The following is a 19,799-nucleotide window of genomic DNA, read 5'->3' as shown; positions in this document are numbered from 1 at the left end:
GTTGCGGTACCACGAATGACCGTATGAGGGAGCCAACGTTTTACAAATACTTTTTATTTGCCTTGAACATGTTGCCTTCCTGTACATTTACTCTATGTACGACAATTGACTACAAAAAGCCACACCAGTAATAATAATCTATGCCTTTGACAATGGTAGAAAAATAAACTCGGCGAGTTCGTTAAAATATACCAAAACACGGAGAAAATGGCAGCAGTGTCATTACATCCAAGTGGTACATTGCATGTCAGACTCTTTTTTTGTTTTTGTTTTTTTTCTTCAACTGAAGTGAGAGAAATTACAACAAGGCTGTGCGAATGGAGATGTAACATTTCAAAGGAAAACAAGTCCAAATAAGATCAAAGTTGTATTACAAGAATTCATTGGGAAAGTTACCAGAATAAAGCTGTACTAGGGGAGTCAAGTAAATTTTTACAAAAATAAGCTTTACATTACAATTTTGGCAAGTCATTACAATACAATATGTACAATATGGCTAAGACATTGTAAAGGGTACCGGTAAATAGATTTATTTTATTTATTTTTTTAAGTTTCTGGTACTTGGGTACAATAAAATGTTTAGGATTAGTATAATACACTAAGAAATTGTAATTTACAAGTCATTTTATGAGGGAAGTTTCATGAAAAAAAAAAAAAAATGATTCACTTTGAAAAATTAAACTGCATTTTGGTGATAGCCTTATGAGAATAAAAGTTTTAATGGGGGGGGGGGGGGGGGGGGAATCCAACTTTGGTTGACAAGTCTTAAAAAAACTCACCCCTGTAACATTAGAAACTTCTAAGATGTCATCTTCAGTCAATCTGATAATAAAAATAATAATCTTAAATTGTGACTCTTCTATGCTCCCCCAAAAATTGTAATACCAATTCCCGAGAAGAGACTTTTTTTTTTTTTAAGAGTAGTATAGCTTTTCTTGTAATATTACAAATAAACATCTAAAGAAATAGCCCCATTGTTTGAACAAAGTAGTCATAAAATTATTCCCCCCGCAAAAAAAAAAAGAAGCTAAATTTAGGTCAAACAACCTTGTATCTACCTTCTAATACAACTGTACAAAAGTCAATGAATTAGCACTTGCGCTAAAACACTTCTTAGCAATGCATCTGCTGTGTCCAATGTTTTTGTGATGTCCATATCAAACAAAATTACAAAATCATAACTAAAAACTTTTTTCACAACATAGCTATAATTTTATGGGACATTAAACATTTCTATTAGTTTTTTTTTTTTTTGTCCCTCACATAACTTATTTTTTTTAGAATATTATTATGAGAATATTTATTCTCATGACATGTTACTTCATTCTCATGAAATTGCGCCTTTACAAAAATAAAAAATAGTACATTTTTCTTATATTGATTCTCTTGGGCATGGCCTTAACTTACTTCTTTGTACAAGTCTTTTTTGGTGCAAACAAATATATAATAACCATAAAAATAGGGAAAAGATGACCTCACCTGAAAAGAGCGTTATCTATAAAAATGTGTCAAATAAGTTATCATTAGAGGCTCTTACCATACAAAGTCAGTCTGCCATCAGTCATAATTTTGAAGAAAAAAAAAGTCCCCACTGGTGGTGACAAGCTTGCATGCTCAGAAACAACAGTCACTTTTTCTCGCTTTGATAGCTTACACGGTTGCCACGGTGATGCTGAGGAGGTTCCTCCGGTCTGTTCCTCAGCAGAGGCGTTCTCCCGAGTACGCAGGGGGAGTATGAGAGGATGGCGTTACGTTACGTGGGTGTGGGCTTTGTTTGATGTACGGGGCGGCGGCCATTTTAGATGATGGCACGGAAGGGGAAGGAGAAGGCGGCCCCCAGCGCCAAGCCCAGGGACAGGAAGAAGGCCATGACAGCCCCCGCCGTCTCCGCCTCGTGCTGCGACACTTTCCTGTACACGCGCACACACATAAACTTGATGGTTAACGTACTAACTCCCATATAAATGTGAATATGGTAATTACATAAGATGAAAAAATTAAAAATATTTACCAACACTTAACTCTGGACACCTTTTTTTTTTTTTAAACCTCCTTTCTTACCTCCCCTGCATCAATCCCAACGTTTTACTCACTTGGGTCCGAAGCACATGCAGAGGCTGGCTAGGTAGCCGTTGGAGAAGGAGAAGAGGACCATGAAGGCGATGTACCAGGCGTCGTGCGAGAAGACCACGGGCAGGTAGTAGCGGGGCTGCACGTTACACAGCATGAAGAGCGGCACGAACAGCATTCGCAACACCACCAGCGCCGGGAGCCACCGGCTGTCCTTGCCAGGCTAATACACACAAACACAGGATTTAAAAAAATAATAATATTTTTAACCCTTGAAATTCTTGAATAAACGGGTCCAAAAATATTCAAATATATACATTTTTAACCCAACAAATTCTTGAATGGGTAAAAAAAATATTCAAATATATACATTTTTAACCCAAGAAATTCTTGAATGGGTAAAAAAAATATTCAAATATATACATTTTTAACCCAAGAAATTCTTGAATAAATGGGTCAAAAAATATTCAAATATATACATTTTTAACCCAAGAAATTCTTGAATGGGTCAAAAATATTAAAATATATACATTTTTAACCCAAGAAATTCTTGAACAAATGGGTAAAAAAAAAATATTAAAATATATAATTTTTAACCCAAGAAATTCTTAAATAAATGGGTAAAAAATATTAAAACATAAAAAAAAATTAACCCAAGAAATTCTTGAATAACCAGGTCAAAAATATTCAAATATATACATTTTTAACCCAAGAAATTCTTGAATAAATGGGTCAAAAAAAAAAAAAATCAAATATATACATTCTTTAACCCCCCCCAAAAGTTTTGAATAAACGGGTAAAAAAATAAAATAAATAAAAATAAAATATACTGAGTGCATCTGAAGTGATGGAAGTTGAATACTGACCCACATGCAGACGGCCGTCAAACTGCGGCCAGCCCAGTCCATCACGTTGAAGAGGAGGAAACACGACACGGGGATGAAGTATGTTTCTGAAAAGACAATTTCCGTTTACAACTGCCGGCCACTGCTGACAAAGTAGTAGTACTAGTTGCTATACTGGGAGGACATAAAATGCTTACCAGCTCATTAAAATGCCAATAAACCAGTTTATCAATCACCATTACAACTTGTTGACAAATTCACGTTTTTTTTTGTGGTTTACTTCTTTTTTAAACTAACTCATTCAATGCCAAGAATAACTTAGTGGCAAGGTTGAGTTACATTTTTTTTTTATATGTTTTTTTTCCCCCATTGGGAGCACTGATATGAGACTCTGAGGAGTGGTAATGACCCAAACTGCCAGCAGAGGGTTGCAGTGCACCATTTTAGATTGAAAATCCCCTCTGTGTGCCAAATGTTTACAGTCGGGGGTGGTGGACACGTTGAGTCAACAGACTTTAATGGACAATCTGAAGGCATACGTTCCAACAGAGAAAATGTGGTTATCACTGAATGGTGTTGTAGTCAATACCAGACTAGAGTTATCGAGGCCGAGACGAGACCAAGACTTTTGGAGGTTGAGACCAAGACACGTCAACGAAAAATCACAAAAGAAAAAAATATATATACAGAACAGAAGAGTATCTTTTTTTTTATCATGACATTTGCAACAGAAACAAATTCTGCTATGTTGTTTTTGTAATAGTACAATGAAACAAATCTCAAATCTAGGGACGTAGCACTCCAGATGACACCAGGAATGCAGCGCAGCACCTGCATTCCCGATCGCAGTTGTGCTGGCCTGGTCTCAATCAAAAATCCAGGGAGTTACGCTGGTGAGTTGGCATCACTCCTATCTTTCTATGTCATTGACCTAAATAATCACGAGCCATTCCTAAATCGTGAGTCAACTGTGTCATAGAAAGCAAACCAGTCTTGCGTAGTAACACAGGTACAGAATGTTGCTTGAAACACCGGCTTACGCAGTCCCAAGGTATTTCCGATGACGCCGATTTGCTAGCGGGCAAACCTGGACTCACCCCAGCTGCCCCCGTTGGCCACCGTGGACTTGACCTCGACGGTGACGGCCGGGAACGTCCCGAGGGTGATGGTGAAGACGAAGCACACGGACAGCGCCATCACCCAGATCTTCGGCCGCAAGAACAATATTCAGAAGTTGAATGCTTTCATGTATTCTCATCCCCGACTACAATATGTTAGTATGTTATTTTTTTCTCAAAATGTTTTATTCGTGTATTTATTCTTTTTATATATATATATATATATATACACACACATATAAAATGTTTTTTGTTTTTTTTTAATTTACCTTACGGAATATTTTGAGCACGGACACGCCCGCTTTGCCGTCGTCTTCCGTCAGACTCACCACCGGCCTCTTCTCGGCGTTCTCTGCAGGACAAGTGAACGCCTCGCTCTCATGAGTACGCATCGGGCCAAGCGAATTAGCAGCAGGACTTTACCTTGCTTGAGGAGGTCCATCCTGTTCTCGTCGTCGGTAGACGACCTGGATCCGTTGCTCTCCATGTAGTAACGGAAAAACTCCTGATGATGACCACAAACAGAAATTACGGTACATTCCAAGGGGGGGGGGATTTGATTATAAGGCCTTACCATCCTGGGCAGAGTGAGGTAGGCGATGATGGCGGTGAGAATAACGAAGCAGGCCGTGATGAAGTAGCCGAAGGCGCTGTCACGCAGGGCCGAGCCGGCTACAAAAAATTAAAAAAAAATAATAATAAAAATAAATAAATAAAAAAAATCACACATCGATCATGATCTACTTAAACCATGACAGATCTTAACTAGCCCTTCATTCTTTACGAGCTATCATACACTTCTCGAATGTTTTTTAGTCAACTTCCTTTTACACGTTCTTTGACTGTAGCAACATTGGAACAGATGACTCCCGTCTTGTGTAAATTTCGTCGGCGAAAACTAATAAAATTAAGTTGTCAACACTAAAACTAGACTAGACTGGACTAAAACCCTCATTAATAAACATTAACTGAGACTAAATCAGTTTGTATTTTCGTCGACGAATGAAGACAAGACGAAAATATAAAAACTGGACTAAAATCTATCGACATTTTAGTTCATGAACAAAAATAAGACAAGAATGAAATGATTTTGTAAAATCTCGTCTCCGCTAATCTGTCCACTGACACTGTAATGTGACATATAGTAACACCCCCCCTTTCAAATCTGCAGCTAGCGAGTCCACAAACATGGGACAGACAGGAGGTGGATACATTGTGATGGGGGGGGAATTAAATAAAATAAATTATAGTTTCGCAAGTGGAATTTCACACTTCCTGGTTTGAACTCGGAAAAGTCCGACTTCCGACCATCCTCGAATGCAGCATCAGTATGATAAAGACTAACAAATGTGAATGAAACTGGATTAAAACAGACGAAATTTTAAAATACCTGATCCAATTAACACTACTTCCATCTTAATCGATTTAAAAGATTTCCTGTCACAGATTTTGTTGAACCTTCATATTTGCTCTGTTAGCTTGTTGGTGGTTGTTATCGTTGTTGTTGGTGTTTGCTGTCGTGTGCGTCATACAGGCCAGGGCGCAGATCATGGAGAGGGCGGCAAACGCCCCGGCGAGGCCCTGGCCGCTCATGATGGGCGTCGTGTAGGAGGCGGGCAGGATCCCCGCCAGGCCGAACAGGCTGCCCTGCAGAATTGCCCCGAACGCTGAGGGATGGAAAACATCAAGAGAACGAGTTGATGTTTTTGCCTTTCCGAATCAAACACATCAAAGTCAACGGCCCATAAAAAAAAAAAAGTGGACCTTGCATACGGGGAGTTCCAGTTTTTATCACACCAAAGGGAAGATGATTAAAACCCACTTGCAAAACAATTCACACGTTCACGTATTTAAATTAAAAAATGTCTAAACGGCAGCAATGTGCAAGCGTTGATATCAAAACGCAAAGACCACGGCCTCCTCCTCGTCTTATAATCAAACATGGCGGAGCTGCGGCTTGCTCCCCCCTGCTGCTCCTTAAAAAACAAACACGCGGCGTGAGATCGCACACTAAAACGCAAGGAACCCAGTGATGTTGAGCTGTTTGTTTTCAAAAGGGCCACATTTGCAGCGTGGAAATGAGAAAGTGGGAAGGTTATCGGTGGATAAATAAAAGCGAGAAGACGCTCTCACAGTAACTATTATTAGGTGCAGCGTGGAAACAGCTTGTATTGTATTGGCAATACAATTCCAAAATGTCTGCCAGGGGATGAGGATTCTAATTTACTCATCTGCAACAAGGGGAAGGAATTTGGAAATTTTTGTAATAATATTACACTAGAAAAATTCCACTGTAAATTGAATTAGGTCATAAGAAATATTGCAAGGGAAACAACCAGAGTATTAAAAAAAAAAAAAAAAAAAAAAAAAAAAAAAAAAAAAAAAAAAAAAAAAAAACAGCTTCAGATCGCTAAGTCGCGTCACATTTTGCCCTGCAGTCATGTATTAGCTTGGCTGAGAATTGATTAAATGCTATGATGTGTTATGGGAAAAATAATAGTCACGATTATTTTGGCAATTATTGAGATCATGATTATTTATTTTTTGGTACAAAACAAGAAAATGTTTAAAAATATTAAGACCAATTAAAAAAAAAATAGAAACACTAGAATTATGTAAGTTCATTTTGGACCAAACAGAATTTATAATACTATATATTTATAATAATAATAATAATAATCTTTATTTATGTTGACAAACACTTGAAGTTGGAGTGCAGCATGTGCACTGTGCAGTAGGACAATTTTTTTTTTAGTACAAAACAAGAAAATGTTTAAACGTAAAAAAAAAATAAAAAAAATAGATAAAATTATTTTAAACACTATAATTATCAATTATTAATTTTGGATGAAACAAAATGATATTAAATTAGTTATTTTAAAATTTAAAGGTGCAAATGTACAAATTTAAACAGCTCAAAAATTAGCATTAGCCTAGCAACCGATGAACAGCTAAGTTACGTAGACGCGTACACGTGGACGCGCAACATTGTGGAGTGTGACCAAGTGTCAGTCTACCGATAAAAACATCACGCAAGATAATAACCACAATATTAGATTTTCAACATGAGGTCTCCACACTTTTTTGCATATCTGAGAGACCGTCTACGGTGCTGCTGTTTTGGTTAGCAGCAGAACCCCAACCAGCCTTGGGGACTCACAGTTGATCAAGATGATCTTGATCATGGTGAGGGTGAAGAAGGGCAGCGGGGCCACGTCCACCTTGACCAGCAACGCAGTCAGCAGGAAGACCACCAGGATCACCACCAGGCTGCCCAAGATGCGAAGCTTCTGAGGGATCCTGAGCCAAACCGAGAGAAAAAAGAAAAAAAGAAAGAAAAAAAAAAAAGTCAGCATTTAAACAAATGTTCAGCTACACCAACGCGCACAAGTGGAGTCACTGTGAACATAAATAACATTCCGTGTTTGGGCGTGTTTGGGTACAGAAACAAGCGCAGATCTTTTAATCCGAGCAAAATTAAAAGCAAACATGACATTCACATCACCTATAGCGGCGTGGAGCTTGACAGGAGTGGGTGCCAAGAGCGCCTTTGAAAAGAACAGTAATCCCCACTATTCGTGAGGGCATTGGCAATAAAATAAAAACAAGTGATTGTCAGCCACAATTCAAGTGTTTAGATTTGTCTATATTCATATCTTTACCATAAATATACCACTAAGAATGACCTTAAAGCACTTTGATATCATTACAAACTAGGGATGTAACGATAAGGGCAATATCGTGATATTAAAACTGCCACAATACCGTCGTCGTCATGTTCACGATATTTCAGAGGGACACATCTGTTCAAAAAGTCAGGTTGATTTCTATTTGTGCAGTTCTAGCACCCTCTAGTGGCTCGTTTATTAGTGCAATTTAATTTACATCCGGGATGTTTTGGCCCTTCTATATTTAAAATCTACGCTATTATGTGAAAACAGATGCTGGTGGCGACCCAATAGCAAGTAAGCATTTGGGTTACCTCTGGTGGATGAAAGAGTTGAGGCAGGTAAAGATGAGCATCGGCACCATGGAGCACAGCGCCATCATGTTGTTGAACTTGGACTCCAAGACGTTGCGGGTGTCGCCGCCGTCGTCCAGCGTGCCGTTCGCCGTCCGATTGGCGGCGAGCTCGTTGGGCGGGTCCTTCAGCCTGCTGGTGAAGTACTGGCAAGAAATGACACGCATTGTTCGGTAAAGCCAATCGGAGGCTGTTATAATAATTAGCGTGGAGAACAGTTGCATAAGCAGCGACTGGAAAAGCAGGCCAAAGGTGGCAATTGAAGACGGACTAACCGGTAAAGCAAAGTAGAAGAATTCATTCCACTTGACAATTGGTGCAAAAAAAAGTGAACACTACTGAGATTGTAATAGCCACAATATTTCCAATATTTTATTAGTGATGCCTGGGGGTAGGCAAATAATTTAACGAATATATCTTTTTTTGGGCATCCCGTTAATTTTTGTTTTAAAAAATAAGTAAATAAACGTATTTCCCATTAGTGGCTTCATAAGTCATTTTTTTCAATACGCTTTTATTAGGGTACCAAGTCCTCTTGTATGACATAAATGTGAATATCCCATTTTGCTACATTTAATAAGAATTCTTTTTTTTTTAATTAAAAGTAATAATAATAATTAAAAATGGAAGAAAAATACTACTAATAATGAATTGCATTTCATCTAAAATATTGTATAATGTCTTTTTGTTTTTCAAAAGTTAAATAAAAACAAACAATTGTTTTCTACACTAAAGTATTCAAAAATGTAAAAATATCTGAAATATTAAATTTGTACTTATCTTAGTTTTAATTTCAAACAAAAACAAAAGGTGCAGAGAGTTCCCAGGGTCAGCAGCATCTCTGGAAATTATGTTGTTGTTGTTTTTTTTTTAATTTACGGTACATTTAAATTAGTTCCCTGAAGTCAACACTTTTTTTTTTTCTTTTATGGATCTATTATCGGCCATATAATTCTTGAAAATGACCGATATTCGTCAAAATGCTGAATATCGTCGTCGCTAATCGGCCGGTCTATCCCTATCAAACAGCCAGACAAGAAGGGACCTCTAATTCTATTGATAGAGAAGCTGAAATTCTGCCATTCAAACTGCCTTTAAACTCAGCAGGGTTAACGGATAAGGAACCAGGGTGGAGGACAGGGGGGGGCCTACCTACCCCCACTATCACTTCCATCTGTATGCATATGTGTGTTGGTGTGTATTATCAGCCTCGGACTTTTGTCATACCATGGTGGCCGTCATGAAGAAGTTCCACGGCAGGAGGGTTCCCAAGCCCAGGATGAAAAATATGAGCCACACCGCATAGTATCTGACAAAATGCACATACGATACAAGTCATATTTCATTGTAATCAGGTTTTACGGAAGACTACTTTCAGATGTTTGAAGACATTTTGAAGTCCATGTTGGTCTAATTTAACTCATTCACTCGCAGCCATTTTCACTGAAGCAACCCAATTCTGTTTTACTGGATTTTGACTGATTTTGCAAGTCCCACAAAATATTGTGTTCTATTGCTGCAAAAACATGGAACCTATCAAAAGAAAGATTAGAGTCTCTTCTTTCATCAGGAAAAATATATATATTTGTATCTGTTTCCGTTTTGCAGCTATTAGCATAAGTATATAGCTAAGTTTCATCATTATTCACATTCCTGTTAAAAACACTGACAAAAAGAGCTTGTTTCAACATGGCCCCGGCTGATCTCTTATACTCTGCTGCCAACTTCCTGGCTATGTTTTCTAATAACCACCATTCCTTTAAGCGACCTCTTCAGGTCAGAAGCTGCATCAAAGACTTCTCTATGCGCTTGCATAAAAAAACATAACTACGCTTTTGGAAGTGAAGTACAAAGTATTTAAAAACGTATTTACACGTTTTTGGTTTTGAAAGAGTTAAAGGCACGTTGTTCAGTAAATGGGACAAACTATTGGTTCAATATCAAATCATGACATTTGAACCTTCTTCTGACCCACATGTAAATCTAATATATATTTTTTTACATTTGATTTAAATTATGCTGCTAGTTTATAGAAATCATCAAAAAAATATAACTAGCAGACAATACATTGAAGCCAAAAATTCAGCTTTATTGTCAATTTCTGACTTTGATATAACAAAAATATTACGTCAAAATCAGACTAACAATAAAGTCGACTTTGACGTATATTCTACTAGTTATGTATATATATATATATATATATATATATATATATATATATATATATATATATATTTTTTATGATTAATTGTGAGAGCGGGTCACACTGAGCCATGAACATTGTTGGTAAGAAACAAGTTTGATATACAATGTAAAAATAAGTATGAAACATAATTATTAATGCAAGCTACATAAAATCAAATCTTTGCTCAATAAAATATTAGCGGCCAGCAAGTGTGATTTTCAACACAGTTGGACAAAATTGCATTTTCGTTGCATCATCTACTTTGAGGAACAAGTTCCCATTAAAAGGAACTTTCACTGATGCTTTTAAAAATCCATTATTTCATCACAATATGATAACTGGTCTGCAATCATAGAAATAAATGTTATTTTTTAACTGTAAATTTTAAGCTGTCAAACAGTTAAAAAGCGGTTAGACGAATTGCAGCTTTCGACTTACTTGTCTCTGGGTGAGCTCATGGCGGTCATACTAGTTTGTTGCGCCTCAAACGCACGTGTACAATGCACCAAACTCGTCGGGGCTTTTGATCAGGACGACACAGCGGCTCTGAATAACAAAGATAACGGTAGATGCTCAATAACAGACATACAGTATTTTTTATCAACAGATACCAGAGATGCACACCTGCTCAAAAAATGCCAATATTTGAGCGCGACAACTGGCCAAAGTTCAAATTGGACATGGAAAGACAAAACAAACAGAATGCAGTGTTTCAATTGGTTAAACATTGAAGCACAATCAAAGAAATGCTGCGATATGGTAAACTCACAAAAGTACTGCAGTCGAACCAGAACCAAAAGACCTCATGTAAATCCCACTTTGAAAAAAAAAAAAAAACAGAACAAAAACTGGACATCAAGAAGTCTCCTGTAGTGCTCTCAGTGTACAGCAATGCTTTGCTCTCAAAAAGATGGACACACTACTGTCACTTTATTGTTCAGTCACGCCCCTCTTCTTTCCCCTCCCTCCTCCACTAAAATGCTCACGAGTCCGTTTTGACCTTCCTGGCAGAAGCTTGCCACCAACATTTAAAGAGGATGTGAGATGGGAGCTCGTTTCCCCTCACCGTCATTTTTCCACACCGGCTCGCTTTTCAATTTCTCCCTCCATTAAGCAGCACATTTCACGCTAAAGTGTCACCTGGCGGCGTCATTCTCCTCACTATGAACGAGCAAGAACGTGACGCCTCTGCCGAGTAAAACATATTTCGTTGGAGAGAGTTGCAGGCAATGAAGAGTGCTGCAGCGGCGCAAAGCTCAACAGAAAGCCACTGAATCAATGTACAGTCCGCTCCAAAAGTATCGGAAACCGCAAGGTCACTTCCTTTGTTTGTTTGTTTTGTCATCAAAAGGCGAAAGTTCAGAATTCCAACTTTCATTTCATGGTGTTTACACGCACGTGTTAACACATGACAGGGCACATCTTTGTTTGAACCCAGCCGCTTCCAAAGGAGCGACAGTATTGGAACATGTGACTGACGAGCGTCTCTAGTTGCTCATGTGTTGCGCTTTACGTCGATTCAAATTGTGTTGCCGTTGTTTTTTTGGCTTGACTGTGAAAACTGCATTTTCTGTTTAGCACACATGAAAACCATACCAATTCTGAACTTTTGTCTGCTATTAATCGTTTGATATGAAAGCCAAACGTCTTCAGTATACTCAACAGCTATAACAAAGCGCTAATAACACGACATCAATCATTAACAATAATGCTACAAAATGTTTTCTCTTCTATTCCTACATACACTTTGTTTGAAGTGGTTCTAGATGAAAGCAGAGATTCAGTCTCCTTTCACCAGTGGATCAGAGACGTCATGCTAGCTAAGTTTGGAATTGGCAACGCATCATCAATTGTTGAGTAACATACAAAGCCTACAAGTACATCCATATCGCAAGAATGGTTTAATTCTCCGGTCCTATTTCAATCTGCATCAAGTGCTGACTCATTCCTCTACAACCAAATCCAACAAAAACAAACAAATTCACTTTGCCAAATTTTGGAGGGGACTGCATATCATTCGATGTCAATTGCGATGAAATGTGTGGTTGGCTTTTGTCAAAACGTGTTGAGTGAGTCCACATGAAAGGCTCTCACAGCAATAAATAATCTGCATCTAAGACATCGTGATCATGAGTATGCTGCGATCGTAAAGACACAGAGAGCGCTCTATGCAACAAACATTTAGCAACATACTTCTGTAGATTGAGAGCAGTCCCACTAGCATGTGAGCCGGGCCGCCGTGGACTAATAAAGGCCGTGACGTTGCAGGTTAGGGCCTAGCCTGTATTCAATTGATTTGAGTTGCTTTGGTTAAGTGGTGGCTAAACCAAGGCAGCTACATCTCTTTTATTCCCAGCGGCGTAACTTCACAGCACAGCCTCGAACCCTGCTAAGTGTCCCCTCTTTTGGGCCAACGTGTCATTAAATGCCGGCCAGCTGGCATCGCTCGTCTTGCTGTTGAAATGCAGCACACACACGCGGGAGTCTCCGGAGTTGGCATCTGAGCGACAATCGGTAACATCCAAATCGGACAACACTCCATTGAGAGGAAAAAAATGCCACCATTTGATGATGTATAAGTGCACACGAAGAACAACAATACTATTGTGCGTTCTTTGACAGTCCGCAATCGAACAACTGTTTCACAAAAAGGTCAGCTCTTTAAAAAGCCGTGTACAGACTTAAACAGTATTGACATTTATAATGACCTCGCTAAAAGTCCACATGCGCAACGGGATCGATCCATTTGTGCGTCACTGCCAAAACAAAAACCTCCAACTTTTGTCACTATTCCCCGCTCACATACACTGCTGAGGACGAAAAAAAAGATGCGCAATTCAGCGTTATCCAACCCTTGTGGGGATAAGCAGTTCAGAGAATTGATAGACATGGATGGATATCTAGGATATCCGCTTCTGATCGGGGCTCGATGGGCAAATTCCCTACTGGGAAGTACGAGTCTCGGAAAAATCCAGAACTAGCTGCTTCAAACCAAAATGGCTGACTTCCTGAGCATTATTTTCTATCTGTTACGATAACCTGATGCTAACCCAATTTTGTGTCATCAGTAAAGCCCAATTCACACTGACTGCCGAAAGGACGCAGTGCGTTTTCCGTGCGGCTTCCGCATGGCTTCTGTAAACAATAGCCACGCTTGCCTGTTGTCACATCGATATGCTTTTTGGACATTATTTCTGGGACTTCTACCATGGCTCTTCTACCATGGGTAAGTACGTTTTGTGTTTAAATAGTGTCGTTTTGTCATGTTTAATTTATTCTGAGCTCATTTTTTTTCTCTTAAATGTCCAACTCATGTCATGCTATGTAGTTAGCTAGCTTCCCTCCCAAAAAAACGAATTCGCAAACGGTTTTATTTCGAAATATACCGTTACCTTGATGCGAGACGCCCGACTTCCTGTCGGGCTCGTGTAATTTCTTCAGCTTCATGAAAATCCGCATGCGGCGTCCGGAAAAAAATAGAACGCTTGTGGAAACCTTCCGCATCGCCGCATTTATTCCGCACCGCACCGCAGCTGGTGTGAATTGACACATAGACTTTATTGCGTTCTATCCTTGCGGCGTCCGTACGGAAAACGCAGCGCGTCCGTTCCGCAGCCAGTGTGAATTGGGCTTCAGTTTACCGACTTACTATACAATTTCAGGCATTGATCCATGTGATTTTTCCGTTCATCCGGCGTTGATAGACGCGACCATCCACTTTTGTGTCAATTGGTTGAAACTGGGGTCATGAGCTCAATGTTCTTACGTACCTGTTTTGAAGGGGTCGGACTGGGGACTCGTCGATGCTTAACAAATGTGTCCCTGCTCATCTCAAACATTCTTAAGGCACTATAAAAAAAATAAATAAAAAAAAATTCTGCTTCTGCCACTGTAATGCTACCACTGAGCGCATTATCAGTGTCACGCCATGCTCATAGGCCACTCATTTTGGTTATGAGCACACGATGCTCCCGATCGGTTGGTTTAGCAGTCACATGCAAGCTTTTGCTTTTGTTTCTAGGCTAAGGTCCAGAGTCAACAAACAGTCATCCCTTCAAGTTGCCATTTCCGCTACTTGTACAAGCACAGCCAAAAAGATTTATCTAAGGGGTACAGGAAAAAACAAAAAAAATTAAAATAAAATATTAATAATTCAACAGTGTAAATAGCTAATTTAGAAACTCAATTTGGTGAACAGATTAACTCCGCCTGTTGTTTTAAGCTTGTGACATCACCTTTTGGCAAAAGAATGATGATAGAACTCAAATGTATTGAGAAATACACACTGTCATGGATGATCGGCCATCACAGTCACCCTCAGTCAGAACATATTCTTTCATAATGCTACTTTTTGTAAAGCTTTTTTCCTTCAGCTTTGTGTTCAGAGTCACGCCCCCCCCCCCCACTCTCAACCCTTTCAAACATTTCCCGCCCAACAGACAAGATTGGGACAAAGCCCATCTTGTTTGTTGGTTCAAGTGAGGTTGAACGTTGAACTGGGGAAAGCAACACGCCAATCACCCCACAGAAGATCTAATCACCTCATCCATTACACACTAATCACCATTCATTGATTTTTTTTAAATTCTTTTAAGCGCTTCCCAAGCGGATGTGCTGGGAACAAAAGTCAAGTGCAACTTAAGTTCATTAGGTGCAGACATGCAATTTCTTTCATGAATTAAGTGCCGTCGTGTATTTTTCAGGATTTCATGACCACACCAATTTGTGACAATTTGACAGAAAATATGAACGGTCTGAATTCAGGCGAAGGCTTGATTTACACTGTGGTGTAAAAAAGGGACAAATCTTAATTAGAAAAATGGGCCCCGCATGTTCCAAATGTGAGTAAAAATCAGATATCGCTGTCGTCGGGTGGAATCCTCGTATCTCCAAAACAATCGGTTTTCAGGATGCAAAAAAAAAAAAAAAAATGTTATCACACTACAGTGTTTACCACACCATGTTAATACTTGGCCAGGCACCCAAGTAAACTTGCCACCACACAAGAAGTTTTCAAAAACATTTAATAAAAATATATTTAAAAAAAAAAAAAAAGTGTTGTGACCAGATATACTGCATTTAACATTAGCTCTCAATCACACACTTGTGTAAACAGATTGAATTAAGCTTGTCAAAGCTTGATTTCATCAAAACACACTGACTGGTGACGTAGATGGGGTGTGGGGGAGGGGGGGGGGGGACCAGTTGGCGGCCGCCAGCCAGTGGAGTAAAGGTCACGTTGATTCAAATCAATGGCGGAGGGTGAGTCAAACCGAACAAATGTTTAATTACAGTTGCTTTTTGGTTGATATTTTTAACTTAAAGGATACTTTACTTATTTAGCCATTTTTGACAGTCAATCAATATTTTGCCTAGAATATATGTGATACTTTCATTATTTTTCATGTACAATCAGTACCTTTAAAAACACATTTTGCAACTTGCTGTCGACTGAAAATGACATCACAAGGGCTCAGGTAACCAATCACAGCTCAGCTTGTGAATGTCACATGACCAAACCTTGAAAACAGGTGATGTCATTTTCAGTGACAGCAAAGTTGCAAAGTGTGGTTTTTAAAGGTACTAACTGTGCGTGAAAAATAATTAAAGTATCAAATTAATTATAGAAAAAATATTAACTTTTTATTGCTATAATGGGCTAAATAAGTGAAGTATCCCTTTAAAGTAGTCAGCCAATGGCAAAAAGTTTCCCGAGTAACAGATAAAAGGAGAACATGAGAAATAATCACGTTATACTGTTTTTACTCTCATTTGAAGGCCTTTTCTGACCAGATTTTCTATTGTTTGCCATTTTTTTCTCCCCCGACAACACTAAATTTCTCAGAAACCAATCACCCAAAATTCTAAACAGTTTTTACGTTGCCCTCGGTATGAAGTGGACATTCTGACATGACTGAGCATTTTCAAACATTATTTTTTAGGTAATCTTATGTTGCTATTTGAAGTGTACATGGAAACCAAAAAAATAAAATAAAATAAACAAAGATTGAATAAAGGCATTGGCATTAATCCGAGCTGGCCAATTGGATCTGCAGTGTAAACTCAGCCAACCACGAAGCACAAATGAGTCTTCAGATGAGTCAACACGCACGCAGTGGCCGGGCCGCTGCGGCCAGCGTCTCATCAGCTGGTCCTCCTGGGAAAACAAAGCCACCATTCTGACTCCTCGTCCTCGCCTCCATCAGGTCCAGCATGCTCAACACAAATAGCAACAGGCACGTGTGACGTGGCGGCCGGCCAGGAAAGCGCTCGCGTTGCTCTTTACGCAACTCGTATAATGTCACCTTCCCGGTAACCGTTGTCATTGTGTGGTAAAATATGAAGGCTGATGAGATTCTGATTTAAGGCGGCATTTCCTTCCTGCTCAACAACTGTTCTGAGTAAACGCTTCGCCACTTCTCATGTTTAGTAGGTCAGACAACACTACTTTTCCTCTTTGTGTCACACACTACAGAAAAAACGGCATCAAGTTACACGCAAATGCGCACACAGACATGTGGTTGCCTGCAGGAAACGGAATCATCCTCGTGGTGCTTTCAATTTTGTCTTGTTTTTTTCTTTTAATAGACAGAATAAAATGTTAATGATCAGCCATGATCATTCACAGCCCAAGCCTCAGTTTGAACTTGTGACTACTTCCTGACCTTCACTTAAAAGTCAAGATCCACAGCAGGCTTTCCCATACTTAAAAAAACACAATTGCACTGCCAGAACACCAAATGAAAAAAAATTACAAAAAAAGATAAAGACAGAATATTATGACATAAAACAAGAAAAATTGTACACATGACTGATAAAATAAAATTGAGACTGGTGACTCCATAAGCTGCTTGTATTTCAGTTTTTTTTTTTTATTATTATTATTATCATGATTGTCGCAGTAGCTATGCACTTAACTTTTTATTGCCATAATGGGCTAAATAAGTGAAGTATCCCTTTAAGCAGGCATTCAGTTTCAGTTACTACTTGGAAAAAAATGATAAATAAATGTCTGATTGATGTCAGATGACAAAATGTCAGATGATGTGCCTTCAACTGCCATTTTTGGGGGCCAGATTCTACACATTTGGTATCACAAACGTGTTCACAAGTGAACAGCTTTTGAGAAGAACTTTACACACAGAGGTTAAGAAAAAACATTTAATTATTATAAAAACAATACGATGAATAAATAAATGTGATGGTAATCAAGAAAATAGTAACTGATGCGCAACAAGCAGCCATTTTAGGGTAGTAGCAACCTCAAGTCTCTTCTTGCGGTGTCATAGTGCTACACTTGCCCCCACGTGGGTCACTTTCACACTTTCAAGTGACAAATGACCCCGTCAGGGTCAAGAACACTCAACAACCCACCGTCATCATTACGCCTTTCATTTGTAGCCCACTGCAACCGCGTGGTCGTATCGCACACACGAGGTAGCCGAACTAGCACAATTTGGCAAGAGCGGAAGCGAGCACGCCGCTTGGCGCTAAATTTAATTCGCCGCAAACAAAAGGCGGCGTGTCGGCTCGAGTGTCAACCCAAACGCCGGTCGACCCTTTGTTTTTCCCTCTTTCTCCCCTCCTCGCTAGCCTTTCACAACACTGCCTATTCCTGCGCGATAAATACGGGCAGTTAATTTCAACCAAATCATGCCAAATTAACGCGTCTGGGAATGAATTAACCTGCTAATTTATGTGTAAAAACGACGACTTTTCCGGGGATAACGCGTTTGGACTTGAGATAACACTCGCGAGAAGTAGCGAGTGACATAGCGATGGTGGTGTTTAGTTTAAAAATAATAATAATAATAAAAAATGTACGGTTTTATCCTACCTTGTTGGCGGACCGCGTGGACTCGTGTGTTGTGTTGTGTGTGTGTGTTGTGTGCCCTCAGAGTGAGATGAGTCGGGCATAAACGACGATGCCTTCAGGGACTCCTTGGAAAAACAAGTGCTGTCTAGACAGACGGTGCGACGAACCTAAGATTTTTCTTGAGTACTGTATATATTTTAGCAAAACTTTAACTCGAAAGTGTACCATGTCGAATCACACACAATATATTTAAATGAGTACATGTATGAAGATTAAGCGTTTTGTCAAAAACAAAAACAAAAAAAATACCTGGCAAACTTTTTATTTGAAGTTAGTTTTTTGTTTGATCAACTGGGTGGGTACCTTATGGTAAAAAACTACAAGGAAGTGCAAAATTGTTATACTGTATGTTGATTTGAGTTTTTTTTTTTTCTTTTCTCTTTTTAGACAAAAAAAATGTCTGTACCAACTGGGGGACAGTGCATGCAAAAAAGCTTAACAACCTTAAAACAAAACATAAAGATCCTCAAAATGGTGCCTTTGCTTCTGAAACAGCATTAACTTACTATATTAAAATGTTGGGCTAAGCCCTACAAACTGGTTTTCATGACGAAAACACTGCTGGTAGATAAACATTGGTATTGGTGTGTTATAATTCACACCATTATTTATTCACCTTCAAAATGTTACCGGGATCCTTTGAAACTGTGCACAAGATTGATTTCCCTCAAAATGGCGCCATTGTTTCCTAAATTATTTGTTTACTTATCATGTTTGTTGTTGTGGTAAGTTGTTTGAACAATTGCTGCATAGTAATATCCTTATACAGAACTACAAAATTGTCTCAACAAAAAAAAGTTTGTAGAATTTCACATCAGACCCCTTTCATGTACATTTAAAGCAGTTTAAATGAACATTACATGTGTAAAATAAAATGCCAGTGTTATCATTAAAATTCACTTTTCCTGAATAATTACGTTAAATCCAAAACAAGTCTAACCCATAACAGTCACCTCAATAAAAAAAAAAAAACAGCGTGGGGAAAACAGCGGTCATTTTGTGAGTCACATCAACTGTCCACACTGAATCACGGTGTTTAAAAAAAAAAAAAAAATCCAGACACCAGACTGTTGACATTTGAAGTTTTGGACGCATGCAACCCGAGTTAAGTGTTTATGAGCTCGTATTGTTGTGACTGTGCAAAACACGTAAGAGGCATCTGCAAACGTTGACAACCAGCCAGATTGAATGATCTTGTGGGGGCCCGATTCATCCCAGTGACCACATGTTGCCAACCCTTGTTTGACATCTTAAATTATTTTTAGTATTTCTTAAGGTTTGTTTTTTTTGAGCGTCTGTCAGAAGTGACACCATCGTACCGTTGCGTCACAGTCAACGCACGCAACCGTCTCTCCACTGGTGTTTTTTTTGGTGTTTTTTTTAGCGGTCAGGACGAGCGTCTGCCTCCACTGTTTGCTTATAAAGTAGTGGCGGTCGCGCGCAGACATCCACACCCGGCGCTATAAAAAGCCCCGCTGTGGGTTTTCTTGGACAAGACACCATCTGTGACGAGAAAACTGGCGGCTGGGGCTGGAAGACTGTGGTGGCACTGCTGTGAAGGCATAAAACTTTCCTAAACACTGCTGTCCTCACCACGTGTATTTATTTATTTATTTTTACTGTAAAGTCAAAATGGAGGTATAACAGTTTCTCATCTTCTGGACATGCTTCCGTAAAATGAAAA

General features: G+C 39.0%; 1 protein-coding gene across 1 annotated transcript; it reads right to left on the bottom strand.

The window, feature by feature from the left end:
- Positions 1 to 38: 38 nt before the first annotated feature.
- LOC144001731 (equilibrative nucleoside transporter 1-like) lies at positions 39 to 18,220 on the bottom strand. The gene is made up of 13 exons (XM_077496280.1): positions 18,077 to 18,220; positions 10,678 to 10,785; positions 9,282 to 9,363; positions 8,016 to 8,200; positions 7,194 to 7,333; positions 5,566 to 5,700; positions 4,608 to 4,705; positions 4,457 to 4,538; positions 4,303 to 4,385; positions 4,013 to 4,121; positions 2,937 to 3,022; positions 2,094 to 2,293; positions 39 to 1,910 (listed from the first exon to the last, which is right to left on the bottom strand). The coding sequence occupies exons 2-13, from the start codon at positions 10,704 to 10,706 to the stop codon at positions 1,799 to 1,801; spliced, it is 1,341 nt and encodes a 446-aa protein (XP_077352406.1). The 5' UTR covers positions 10,707 to 10,785; positions 18,077 to 18,220; the 3' UTR covers positions 39 to 1,798.
- Between the last annotated feature and the right edge of the window lie 1,579 nt (positions 18,221 to 19,799).

This window comes from Festucalex cinctus, chromosome 14 (assembly GCF_051991245.1).
Source record: "Festucalex cinctus isolate MCC-2025b chromosome 14, RoL_Fcin_1.0, whole genome shotgun sequence".
In the NCBI taxonomy this organism is placed as follows: Eukaryota; Metazoa; Chordata; class Actinopteri; order Syngnathiformes; family Syngnathidae; genus Festucalex; species Festucalex cinctus.
The sequence above is the reverse complement of the archived record's forward strand: the minus strand, read 5'-3'. Positions and strand labels throughout refer to the sequence as shown.

What these genes read in the sequence shown, in the direction of transcription:
- LOC144001731 (XM_077496280.1), bottom strand. Translation starts at nt 10,706, where the DNA reads ATGACCGCCATGAGCTCACCCAGAGACAA. An exon ending in ACCTCACTCTGCCCAGGATG is followed by an intron (nt 4,539 to 4,607) that starts GTAAGGCCTTAT and finishes GGTCATCATCAG; the next exon opens with GAGTTTTTCCGTTACTACAT. An exon ending in TGCATGTGCTTCGGACCCAA is followed by an intron (nt 1,911 to 2,093) that starts GTGAGTAAAACG and finishes GCGCGTGTACAG; the next exon opens with GAAAGTGTCGCAGCACGAGG.